Source organism: Malus domestica, chromosome 15 (assembly GCF_042453785.1).
Source record: "Malus domestica chromosome 15, GDT2T_hap1".
Taxonomy (NCBI): domain Eukaryota; kingdom Viridiplantae; phylum Streptophyta; class Magnoliopsida; order Rosales; family Rosaceae; genus Malus; species Malus domestica.
The window spans coordinates 52,668,561-52,682,280 of NC_091675.1; the positions used below are offsets into that span (position 1 = coordinate 52,668,561).

The following is a 13,720-nucleotide window of genomic DNA, read 5'->3' on the forward strand; positions in this document are numbered from 1 at the left end:
ATAGGGGTTCCCTTGGTATGTCCTTACTTCGACGGAGGCATGGTTGTAAGCCTGTGTTATCACCTTAGAGTAAATCTTCCAAATGTTGGCATTGATCATGTACTTGAAGAAACAATCACGTAGGCCTGTCGTGAAGGCCTTGAGGGTGGTCTTGTCATCTGCCTCAGTGCAACGAGAATACTCATGGCTGAAGCGACCGGCATACTCTCGTAATGACTCGTCCGGCTTCTGGGGAATAATGTACAAGTCATATGCAGAATGCAAGCGATCAGTTTGGAAGATGTGTTGAGAGACAAACAGTTTCCTCAGTTCCTCAAATGAGTCTACTGTCTCAGGTGGAAGACTGCAATACTAGTTTAGAGCTCCGCCAGAGAGGGTGGAGGGGAAGAGAAGACATTGCTCTTCGTCGGTGTGCATCCGATATGCCATGGTGGACTCGAAGAGGTTAAGGTGTTCAATTGGGTCTCCCTTCCAATATAGAGTTGTAAACCAAACTTTTGTTTTGTTTTCGCTTGAAGGGGATGTCGAGAATCCTTTTTGTGAGAGGGTCCGGCCTGGGTTGGTTCCAGTCAGGTATCTCGGCCTGACGTTCGGCCTTCAACTTGTTTACTTCCTCAAGGAGCTGTAGGACAAGTGGGTCCTGAGTAGAGTCATGTACTACTATAATTTTCTTTCGTAAGTCTTCATCGCCTCTTAGAAGTAGGAAAGTTTGAGCAAGAGCGTGTGGTTTTTTCTTGGACTCGTCGTACTAACTTCTAGGGCAAGTCTGTCGAAATACCTCAGAGTCCCATGTACCATCATGTTCCTCTGAGACCTGTTGTTATTTCCCTAGATTGGCAGCTGACCTGGTTCGTGGGAGGGGATCGAGTCTTTCAGAAACCCTTGGGTCATTGATCTTTGAGCATATGTGGAAGGGATTCTCTCGACGTTGCTTTAGGAAGTCTCGACAGTCACGATAAACGGCTTTTGATCCTTCCAACCTTTCTACAAGGAGGTGTCTTCTTCCACTTATTTTGCATCGGGTCGAAGCATCTGGGTTGAGAGAAGTCTCATGTTGATCAATGTTTTGATGATTAGCTCGCTCATCATCAGGGATACCCATGTCGAAGGAAGGTGACCCTCCGTGTTGGGGGCACCCAGATGATGGTTGATGTCCACAGAGGCAACGAGCTGGCGTGTTTGAGTACGCCTAGTTTCGTGGAGCGTCTCAAAGAGCTTCTCATATTGCTCCTAGAGGACCTCATTCTTCATTGCTATCTTGTTGTTCTGAGCTTTTAGCTCATCGACTTTAGCTTGAAGAACAACATTTTTTCCTTCCTTCTTTCGTTGCTTCGCACTAGGTGCAAGATGGGTGTCATTCTGTGTGTTATGGTCATGGTCTAAAATATCCATAATATCCCGATATTTCTATCGAAATTTCCATGTTTTTTTACTACCGATATTTTTTTGGACTACCGATATTTCTGATATTATCGATATTTTAGACCTTGCTAAGTCACTCATGTATCTTACCATGCAATGTATAAAGTGTAAAATATTGCACTAATTCATTATATAAAAATGATTATGGTGTGTTTAAACTTCTTTCATTAATTACTACATATTTTCTACACTCACAATGTTTGCCAACTCGCTATATAATCAACTTAAATAAGTTATATCTATCATGCAATGCATTTCCTTCCAATTTTTTGTGATAAACTAATAGATAATTGACTAAATAAACATCCTGCAAAGTTTCAATAAAAATTTTCAAGTTTTTCTTACAATTTTCGTGGTTTTTATTCAATTTTTATCGATATCGATAATATCCCGATATTTCCATCAAAATTTCCGTGTTTTTGGACTACCGATATTTCTGATATCATCGATATTTTATACCTTGGTTGTGCTTCCTTCGCTCCCCATGTTGGAGATGGATGCCTGGTCAAAAGAGAGTGTACGAATGGTGGAAACCAGCTGGGCAAAGCTGAAGAAAGTGGGAATAAGTGTCGTTCCCACAGACGGCGCCAAATATTGATGCACAAAATCAGTGAGGACTTTGGTACAACAGAAAGTGTTAAGTTTGTGACCTTCGCTAGATTGCTCCGGTCACTGGTGTGAATAAGTATGTAAATGGATAGAGACAGGTAAGCAAACACAAGATGTACGTGGTTCACCCAGATTGGCTACGTCTACGGAGTAGAGAAGTTCTCATTAATTGTGAAGGGTTTACACAAGTACATAGGTTCAAGCTCTCCTTTAGTGAGTACTAGTGAATGATTTAGTACAAATGACATTCGGAAATATTGTGAGAGAATAATCTCTATTTATAGAAGAGAGTTTCTAGTTTCATTATGACATTGACACGTATCGTGTTGTGATTAGTTTCTGATGTTGACACGTGTCGCGCTATGATTGGCTTCTGATGTCGACACTTGTCGCATTGTGATTGGCCTCCTGGTTTGAGGGAAACTCTTCTGGGTCCTTGACAGTATAACGTTGACCGGTGCTCAGTAGTTTCGGGATTGATCAAATATGGTACAAACACATAATAAAGTACAACATATAGGGAAGTATATATAAGTAATCACTCTCTAGACCAAAAAGTTTAACTGATTCGAACAAATTTTATTTCATTTCCAATTCAAACCAAAAGAAAATTCAGAGAGAAGAAATCACAAATCTTCCTAAACCCTAACCCCCACTTTTCAAAAGCTTTATCTGGGTACAACTTTTTTCTAATTGTTTATTTGCTTTTATTTTAATTTTACAATTTATTGTTATAATTGGAAGCAATTATGTTGTGGGTTTGTAAACAGTAGTATTCTAAAAAGCGCTAAATGGCTAGTCATCAACCTAATTAGTCTCTAGGCGTTTGGAAAATAAGAAAAGACGGTCGCCCAGCCTGACTAGACGGTCTAGGCAAGCTCGGTGGTTTTGTGATTTTTTTGCTTTATTTATTTTTATTTAAGAATATAGCTTAGATAGCAACTCTTGCTTAGACATAAATAGATAACTTTTTTTTAAAAAAAAAAAATTTCAATAATTACAAGAGACTTGTTAGATACTTTGGAGGAACACTTATTATATGTTTTATCCCATGTTCTGAATATATTCTAGTACTTTATAATTTAAGGGTAATACTAGGAAGACTAAATTTGCAAACTAAATTATGTGTGACTAATAGAAATGAGCACGTTTATCAGCGCTTAAGTAATAATCTAATCATCAACTTCCATATCATTTAGTTTTCAAAAAAATTTCTACAAATTTAGTCTCACTAGCATTATCCTAATTTATATATCATTCTACTTTGTCATTTATGCATCCCAAGACAATTATGTATTTCTTTTAAGTATAAGTAAACACTTATTTATAAGTTATAAAATGAATTTAATTAAAAATAAATTAAAAAGACGCCTAGAGACATGGCACTAAGCTCTTGCCTACCGCCTGACTAGTGTGTAGCGAACACAAAAGTGTGTCTTTTCAATTTTCACTAAAGATGTAGTTTTATTGTTTACCAAAAAAATATATAGTTTTGTCATTTAGTACTACGATCTAGTGATATTCCTCTTCACTCGTAAATGAGAGATCCTAGGTTCGATTATCGGTAGAAGCAAGTTTAAACCATATTGTTGCTAGCCTATTATGATGCTAAGCCTACCCCCTCCCCTTAGCCTAGATTATATTGTTTGTTATAAAAAATAAAAAAAAATAAAAAAGATGTAGTTTTATAGTTTGGATGTTCTTAAAGAATCTTACTATAAAAAAAAATTAAAACGACAAAAGTAATAAGATGCCAAATGCTAGTTACCAAAAGATAGGGGCCAAAAATACAAATATAAAATTTAGAGGGTGCAAATTGTAATTAACCCATAAATTTATAGCGGGTAGGTGCAGTGCAGGACATGTTTTCAGTAGAGTGCCAAAGAATTTGGGGAAAGCAAAACGAGACTCGCGTCGAGGGCTTTGGTGAATTCTTCCTCTTCTTCTTCGACTCATGGGAACCGCCACAGTTGAGAAAACTCAGGAGGAGCTCCGTAAGGAGATCGATGAACTCCAACGCCAACAGCGCGAGGTCTGCTTCTCTATCTCTCTCTTCCTCTTCCTCTCTCTCTCTCTCTCTCTCTCTCTCTCTCTCTCTCTCTATATATATATATATAATTACTCTGTGCTTGTTTCTTAATCTTCAGATTACAGAACGGCTTCGAGACCCTAGGGGACTCCGGAAGGGAGGCTTGGTGGCAGCTGGTCCTCGCAATTTTGCCGGCAATGGTGCTCGACCGCGTGGATTTGCACGACCGGTGATTTACCCACTTGCTTGTTTCAGTTTCATCTTTTGTTTCCAATGAACTAATTGCAATTTTGGGTATTTTTGCTTTTGTGCTAATAAAATTAGGTCTCTTTAAAGTTTACAATCATTATTTCAATTTTAATTTAGAGTTCTAATTGGGCATTGTAATTTTCAGGCAGATAGAGCTGATGCAGAGGATCAACGTCCAGCAAAACGCCGGCTTTCGTCAGCGGTTGTCAAGGTAAGTGCCCTTGCGTTTCGCATAAACTAACACTATTATTTTAATCTTGTCTTCTGGCTGTTGTGATTTATATTAACTTGCGCTAATTGTAATGGGTCTTAATCTTAACCTCCGTTTGAAGTCTGAGAAATTAGAAAGGAAGAGAAAGTAATGATTGTATGAAATAGATAGAATTTCACCTCAGATTATTAGGGGGGGCTTACGTTTTGGTAATATTGAAGGCAGCCTTGTTTCCTTTGTCTTCTTAACATAATTCAAAAATCGTATTTCTTGATTTTGGAAAAAGGTGGAGGATGGAGAAATCACTGAAACTGCTGAAGATGCCAAGGATGTGAAGACGAATGATTCAGCTGTTGAAGGTACGGATGATCAGAGTGATAGGAAGTTGGCGAATTCCCAACAAAGTGGCTGGTCAAGGAGGGAAGGAAATCATGGAGCAGCAAAGAAGGTAACTTTAAGTCTTTTTCGTCTTTCCGAGGAGTGTTGCTCTGGAACCATAAATCTTTATTGACTGTGATTGGTGTTTTGTGGTTAGGATTTTGAAATTCCAACAGCAGATCATGTTCCGAGAGTATTGCCAAAAGAACAAGACCCCAGCTTGGTTAATAGGAACAAAAGAATGCTAGGACAACTTTTGGGGACTCTAGAGGTACGTGCAGATTAGTTTATTGGTTTTCATCAGCAAGCAACCAGTAGTTGAACTGATTTGTTTACTTACAACTACAACACAAATATTTAATATGGATTAATGGTCAGAACATTTTCATTTAGTTATTTTCATGTCTATGATGATCATCATTCTAACTCCATGGAACACTGGAAATGGAGTCAATATGATGGTTCAAGTAAAGATGGGGGAAACAGAAATGTGCGGAGGAGACTCCACCCCTTTCCAAAATTCCTCGCACCCATTGCATAATGACAAATAGAAGGGAACCCCAAGGGTTAGTGATTTGTCCAGTGATAGGATGAGCCGATATTAGCACCTCAAGAAGTGTAGGTCTCATGTTCAATTCCCCATGGATGCAATGATGTGTATGTGGAGATGTCTCCCATTTTTTTCCCCTGACTGTTAGAATTGGAGGGTACAACTGCCTTCGTGGATTTGTCAGCTATAAGACTTGGATACCAAAAGTTTTACTCTTCTTTTAACTGTGTCCACTGCTCCACCCTTCCAAAATCTACCTTGCTCCTAAGAGTGACTCCACATCTAATCAAATGCTCCTTTATGCCGTCTCACATTCCCACGAATAATCCCACACTATATTCTCCACGAATAATCCCACACTATATTCTCCACGAATAATCCCACACTATATTCTCCAGTCTATTTGCTTGGGATTCCAAAAAGTGAAAATAGTAGGCTGTAACAGTGCCTAATACTGAATGAGTCAAATCGATGCCCCTTGTAGGCAAGAACATTTTTCCAACTTTCCTCTCTTCTCCACTTTCTTCACTAACAGGTCCTTACAATCAACCACACATGGAGTACCCTATAGATACCAAAATAATGCATAGGCTAGCTACCCAAACTGGACACAAGCTCCTCGAGTTTGCTTTCTTGTGAGTTGATTCCTGCCCTACGTGGCTATGCGTCCTTTTCTCAATCGACTAAATGGCTTTATGATTCAACTACCAATGTGAATAAGAAAAGTGCAAGTGGATTGCCTTGTAGAAATACACTTGATTTGCCAAGCTTATAACATGGCTTCCATTTTATCATTGTAAAAAATATATATATATACTTGTAAACATCAAGGTTATCAGAAAAAATTTATTTTAACTTATTCACTTCTGAAATTAGGTTACAATAACAGATAACCTTGCCAAATCTCCTCTTTTGAGTGGCCACCATTTTTATGTTTGTTTCCAATTTGAAGTTAAGCTACTAGCAGCACTACTTGCTAGTATTTATTCAACCCATACTCTGATATAGGAATACATAACTTGTGAACAAATTTTTAGGAGTGTAGACTTTTCCATGGCTCTGTAGTCTAGAGAATATTATTTTAAGCGCGTAAGGGTTATATAAGGCTTCACAATATGCATAGGGATGTTTCTTAACACTTCACATGTACCAAATAGTGAAGATGAAGTCTCTAGTTGGCCTTGTTAGGGCCTGCTTGAGATATGAGGAAAGCATATGGTGGAAAGGAGGGATGACGAAGGGTGATGGGAGAGTAGGGAAGAAATGAAGAATGAATGAAAACAAAATCTTAAAAGTGAAAACAACTTTAAAAAGTGTTTGGTTTTTAGTTTTCATTTTGTGTGCCCCATGTATTCTCCCTCTATCACTAACACAAAAGTGAAAACAAAATACTAGAAACAAAATGGGTATCAAAAGGGCCCTTAAGTTTCCAACTTTCCATGACCTGCCTATATATTATTAGTACTACAGGAGAAGCCACAGCTTGATCTTCTTAGGCATCCATTGTAATCACATGGGCATCCAATGGAATAATGGACATCAATTTTGCATTTTAGACATTCCTTAACACTTACAATATGAATTAAGCACCATATAGTGAACAGATAGCCAACCCCACTGAGTGGGAAAAGGCTTTGTTGTTGTTGTTGTTGTTGTATAGTGAACAGAGGGAGCCACCATGTGGTCTGCTTGAGGTGTAAAACTATCATTTTTCATAGACTAATTTTTTTCCCTTAACCTGTTTTCAAATGACCATTATAATATATATATGTGTGTGTGTGTGTGTGTATTGTAATTCCATATGAAAGCTAAAGCTTTGTGGGGCAGTTTGGTGTTGGCAGTTTTTTGGAACATTATAGAAAATTTTTTAGGATTAGAAGGGAGTGGGAGTAGATGAACTATGGGCATGAGTTTCAAATGAGTTTAGGGATAAAGTAGCCCTACTTGAGAGGTTTTAGCTAGGGTATTTTAGATGGTGGACTTCTTATCCACTTGTTTCTAAATCTTTTTGCTGTTTTAATAAAAGCTCTATGGTTTCTTGTCCAAAAAAAAAAATGCTTATTAATTCTCCGTGGTTGTCAAACTGTTGCAGAAATTCAGGAAAGAAGACTTGCAACTTTCAGCGACAGAGGGATTCATGCGGAGATCAAATTCTTTACAGAGAGTGAGTATATGAATGATTTCTATGGTAATTAATCTATTTGAGTGTATACCATGATTTTATATGCTTCGAATTGAGTATATATCCATGATGCAAAATAATATTCTAGATGAATGTTGGCATGCTAAAAATTTTAGGATGACGATCTATTCATCCACCAGTACCTGGCATTCACTTAAACACTTACAAGCTAATCATCCTCCCTTTACACAAGGCCTTCCTCCTACTGGAGAGGAAGGTACTTAACTTCGGCAATAGGAGCTTGGCAGGAATTATGAAAAAGAACTAAAGATGTGCATTTTTGTTCTTCTGCTCTGGGTTGCTCTTGTTTTGAAAAATATTGTGCTCTGTGAAAGTTTAAATGTGTGCGCTATGAAAGTTTAAATGTGTACAATTGGAGCATCAATTTATGAAGACCATATCTAGCTTGATTCTTGTCTCCTGGATTTTTGGGTAGTTACCACATAGATAAAATTGCATGAATATAGTTAATGAAAGTTACTAGTAAATTTGGGAAATTCTATATGAAACTGATATTGCGAAATACTGAAATTGTTTGTACTCTGTGGCCATGGAGGGGTTGTAGTCTTGTAGAGTTACCATATTTTCTTTTGTTTTGTACTTTTTCTTAATACTACTTTGTTTCTATGACATATAATGAATAAAAATAAAATCAGTGGTCACCATTGTGGTACTTAGGCATTTTTTTCCTTGTTCTTTTGGATCTCACAAGGTCATTTTCTTTTTTTCCTTATTGGAGTTTCGTAACTGTTATTAAATTGTACAGGGCACAATGATGTTCTGATATCTTTGGAACTTAACAAAAAAGTTTCTGTATGTCTTTTTTATCTCAATCTGTTGTAAATAAAGGCGAATTTAAAGGAATGTTTGTATGGAGTTTAGCTGTTTAGGATAGATGTTGTCCATTTGCATATGTGCTTGCATACCTAGATGCTCGTTAATGCTCATTTCAAGCATTTTTTGCATGACTTTTTGTTCTTTTCTTTCATTTATAAAAAAAAAATTGAGTTTAATGATGAAACTTGTAAATAATACATGTCATATTATATATAGGCTGAGCAAAGAGCACGAGAAGAAAGTGAAAGACTGAGGCAACAAGAGCGTGAACAAATTGCGGAAAAGCGGAGGAGAGATCTGGTTCGTTGTTAAGTTCCTGATAAGAATACTTTGACCTCTATTAGTGTAGCCTGGAAATAACTTTTGTTTGAGGAACACAGTGATCCTTATTGGCTAATCCCTGCACTTATTTTTTTTGTAGACTCTTCGGGCACGTGTTAATGCCAAGACGGAAGAAAAGAAATTGGAACTTCTTTTTCTTCAGTGGAGTGAGCATAATAAAAGACTTGGGAATTTTATAAGGTATAAGGTTTCTAACTATCAATTTACTTAAACGGTGTTATCCTTGATTTCAAATTATTTTGCTTACCATCTTCGATACTTGAGAGCTCTCATGTTCTTGTCACAAAAAAAAAAAAAAAAAAAAAAAACAAACAAGGTTCTAAGAAGTGATTCTCTGGTGTTTTTTCTTTTGCAGGTTATTTTTAATTTTGGTCCAAAAAAAAGTGTCCATATTCACCTTTTAATGGGGCAAAGATAAGATTCTATTCATGCGAATAGTAGTGTTGAAGCAACCTGATGACTGGATGTTTCCTGCATTATTGTGGGGTTTTAGGTAGAATTAATTAGTGCTTTCTTCTATATTAATTTCTCACCCATGTTTGATTGGTTGGGAATTTGTTCTATTTCAGGACTAAAACAGAGCCTCCAATATATTATCTCCCCAAGAAATCATTAGAAGAGGATGCTGCGCTAACTGAGCAGCAAAAAGAAAAGGTGAGTTCCTTGTGACTTGTCAGGTTCTTTTTGAATATATGGAGAAACTGGCTTATGGTTTCAATCAAAGATTTTTTTTTTTAACTTCTCATAAAAAATGAAGCTTTGTGAAGCTGCCAATTAAGTAAACCAGAAATTTGATTAGGCACTAAATTTAAATATCCGCATATAAGTGTAAGAATTCAGTAGCAAGGATAACGAGATTACAGTTTTGGGGGTGGCCCTCTTGCGATACATCAGGACCGGTTATATATTACATCTTCATTTTAGAATCATCAGTGCTAAGCAAGCATCGGCCATTTGATTATGATCGTAATTGTGTCATTATTTATTGGAAAAATTGTGTTGGTCTATCTGTTTGAACCAGTCGAGGAACTCAATGAGTTCTGATTTTGCTCATTCTCTGTATGAAATTTTTTGAACGTGGATATGAAAAATGAATTATTCAGATCATCGGACCACATTTCAGGGTCGGCCATCATGTATTCACAATATGACTACCTCTAATGGAAGAGTAAATTTCTAGTGCCAAAGAATTTGTGTAGCTATTCTGCCCGTTTATGAGTTAGGATCATTCATATTTGCCTGAAGGTCCAATGATATAACATTACAAATATTTAGCCTGAGAACATTACTTCGTATATTTATATATCTAATTTGTTTGATTCTTCCCGTACAAAACTGTGTCAGGAGTTTCTAGCATGGAAAGCTGCACGAAGGGAAGAACTGACCGAATATCAGAAGCAGATTGGGGAGCAGTATACTGCCAATGTTGAAAAGGAGTTAGAGAGGTGGCAAAATGCAAGGACACCAAGGAAAGCGAACAACGATGTCATGAACTTACAGGAAACAATGGACAAAGAATTAGACACGCACAGGCTTGAGCATGGTCCCAAGAAAAGAACGATCCCTGATGGAAGCAACGACGAAGATGAGGATGATGTGGAAGATATTAATGTAGCAGAGGACGACATGATTGATGATGTGCTCGACGTTGATGATAACAGTCGAAGGGGTGATGAAATAGCTAAACCGGACGCAGGTAATACTAGTCCAAACGCAGATACAGTTGAGTAGTGGTGAGATTAAAGCCACCGGTCACACCTGTTCTTTAACCCGAGTCTCCTAGGAATACTTTGTTTCTACAGTTGATTTACTTAGCCTTCTGTCGGACAGTTTTCTTGGTGTCTATATATGTTTTGTGTTTTTCGAGTGAACTTATTTTTCATCCTTTTCGCTTCGTATCTGTAGTTTATATATTGCTTTTTTTGCTACAATGACATTTACAATACGAGGTAAATGATTTGTGTAATTTACGCAAACAGTCTTGTCACAATAATGCGGTATCAATTCCATCACTTACTGTAGTCAAACTCTTACAAGCCAAGAGGATTATCGCTAAACCGTAAGCCAGTAACAATTGTTGTTGCTAGCTTTTGTAAGCTATAACTTTGTTAAAACTCGGCTCATATAGACTATTGGATTTGGGTGTTTAATATTGCAACATTTTTCTCTTGCATTTCTTTCTTTCACCTCTCAGGAAGGGGTAAATGCAAAGCTTAACCTTTGGAGAGAAGTGTTGGAATCTAAAGGTCTTCGCCTAAGCCGATCAAAGACAGAATATATGGAGTGCAAGTTCAGTGCAAATGGAGGCCAAAACGAGTTAGGGGTGAGGATCGGAGATCAAGAAATACCAAAGAGCGACCGTTTTCGTTACCTAGGATCTATCTTGCAAAAGAACGGAGAATTAGATGGAGATCTCAACCATAGAATACAAGCTGGATGGATGAAGTGGAAGAGTGCATCCGGCGTGTTATGTGACCGCCGTATGCCACTAAAGCTCAAGGGAAAATTTTATAGGACGGCAATAAGGCCGGCGATGCTGTATGGCACAGAATGTTGGGCGGTGAAACATCAACACGTACACAAAATGGGTGTAGCGGAGATGAGGATGCTTCGTTGGATGTGTGGGCACACGAGAAAGGATAAGATTAGGAATGAGGATATCCGGGATAAAGTAGGAGTAGCCGAAATTGAAGGAAAGATGAGAGAAAATCGGTTACGGTGGTTTGGACATGTGCAAAGAAGGCCTACTGACGCTCCGATTAGAAGATGCGACTATGGGACAGAGGTTCAGGGCCGAAGGGGTAGAGGAAGACCTAGGAAAACTTTGGAAGAGACTCTAAGAAAAGACTTAGAGTACTTGGATCTAACGAAGGACATGACACAGGATCGAGCACAATGGCGTTCTAAGATTCATATAGCCGATCCCACTCAGTGACTTGGATTTTCCAAGTCTCCAACCGAGAAGTTTTCCTCACTCGGAAAATTAAGGGAACACTACCCCAACCTACATGCTCCACTCAGAAAGCTTCAACATACAAGCTTCAACAAAAAAAAATTCAAAGAACTTAGCGAAGAAGGCTTTGGTGTATTTAACACAATACGTTGAAATGAAGGAAAGCTTATTTATTGATATCCCCGATAAGCTACAAATATGTACATATACATGAGTCAAAATAAACACACAAGAGGGAGCCTTCACAAAGGTTGCTTAGGAGAAGTCTCAGCAGTCGGTAGAGCCCCAGAAAGAGAAGGCACCGGAGGGGGATCATTTGGAGCCTCAGTACTGGACAGAACCCTAGAAGGAGGAGGCATCAAAGGTTGATCATTTGGAGCTTCATTACGCGGTATAGCTCCAGAAGACGAAGGCAATAAATGCATTTGGAACAAACCCACAAATCTCTGATGATCAAGTAAAACCTGACCATCAGTTTCCTTCATCTGGTCAAGCTTCCTCTTCATGTTTGTAGCATAGTCATGTGCGAGCCGGTGCAACTGTTTATTCTCATGCTTGAGCCCTCTAATCTCCTGTTTGAGACTCATCACTTCAGCCGCCAATGATTCAACTTGGCGGGTTCGAGCAAATAGGCGTTGGGCCATATTAGACACAGAACCTGCACACTGAACACTGAGAGCCAGCGAATCCTTAACAGCTAACTCATCAGACCGTTTGGAAAGTAGTCTGTTATCTTTGGGAGTGAGAAGGTTCCTGGCCACCACCGCAGCGGTCATATCATTCTTCATCACGGAATCCCCAACGGTAAGAGGACCAGTAGGGGAGACGAAGGATGGGCGCCATATGTTGTCTGGAGAAGGCGGGGCTGCCTCTTCAACAAGGTTCAAGTCAAAACGACGGTCGGAGGGGCCAGACATTTTCAAAGGTGTTGAAGAGAGAAGAGGTCGGACAAATCAAAATCTTAGAAGTGCAAGAATGAAGCTTCTACTGGTGGAGATTCAAGTGTGCTTTGGAACTTAATGCCAGCCCTTATAAAAATCTGCACTCGACGGAGCTTCAGAAATCGAAGAGGCGTCTGCTCAGAAATCGAAGAGGCGTTTGCTTTCTCAAAAGCTGGGCTGCTTAGAGATCACGAGGGTTGATCTCAGAAATCGAAGAGGCGTTTGCTTTCTCAAAAGTTGGGCTGCTCAAAGACCACGAAGGTTGATCTCAGAAATCGAAGAGGCGCTCGCTTTCTCAAAAGCTGGGCTCCCCAGAGACCACGAGGGCCGATCTCAGAAATCGAAGAGGCACCTACTTTTCCAGCCTTGTCAGCACCTGTCACACGCACACTCAGCTTTGCGGAAATTATGGGCATTCTGTCGAAGACTTCTGGGGAAGTAGAAAACACATGAATCTTACTGTTCAATCACCCACTTCCCACACGCAACAATAGCTCATGGGTACCACAGAAAACTTTGCCAAAGTTCTCTGCCAAAGTTGAGCACGTGAAGCTTGCAGCTCCCATTACATCGCTCTGACCAAGAAGGGTAAAAGAATAGCAAAGAAACAGCACTAACAAAGTTTAGACCCATAAATTTTGAAGGTCTAGCTACCATATTATTACCCACAAGGGTAAAGGAACAGTACCACTGCTGGATAATTGGAAAGTCCCTGTGTGTCAACCTCTGTGCTTCGTGGCAAGGTAGACTAGCAAACATGCCCAACCTTTACTCATATTCGAGAAAACACTCCCAATAAGATTGCTTGCTCCAAAATCGAAGAGGCACCGTCCTCTGAATCTCGAGAGCCAGACTCCCAACATGACTACTTTCTTAAAAATCGAAGAGAGGGTAAAGGAACAGTACCATTGCTGGATAATTGGAAAGTCCCTGTGTGTCAACCTCTGTGCTTCGTGGCAAGGTAGACTAGCAAACATGCCCAACCTTTACTCACATTCGAGAAAACACTCCCAACAA

At 38.9% G+C, this 13,720-nt stretch overlaps 1 protein-coding gene across 1 annotated transcript; it reads left to right on the top strand.

Annotated features, from left to right (window-relative positions):
• Positions 1-3,893: 3,893 nt before the first annotated feature.
• Positions 3,894-10,775, top strand: LOC103431775 (uncharacterized). The gene is made up of 10 exons (XM_008369947.4): positions 3,894-4,063; positions 4,179-4,289; positions 4,455-4,520; positions 4,807-4,968; positions 5,056-5,169; positions 7,541-7,612; positions 8,684-8,767; positions 8,889-8,989; positions 9,379-9,463; positions 10,154-10,775. The coding sequence occupies exons 1-10, from the start codon at positions 3,986-3,988 to the stop codon at positions 10,538-10,540; spliced, it is 1,260 nt and encodes a 419-aa protein (XP_008368169.3). The 5' UTR covers positions 3,894-3,985; the 3' UTR covers positions 10,541-10,775.
• Positions 10,776-13,720: the final 2,945 nt, after the last annotated feature.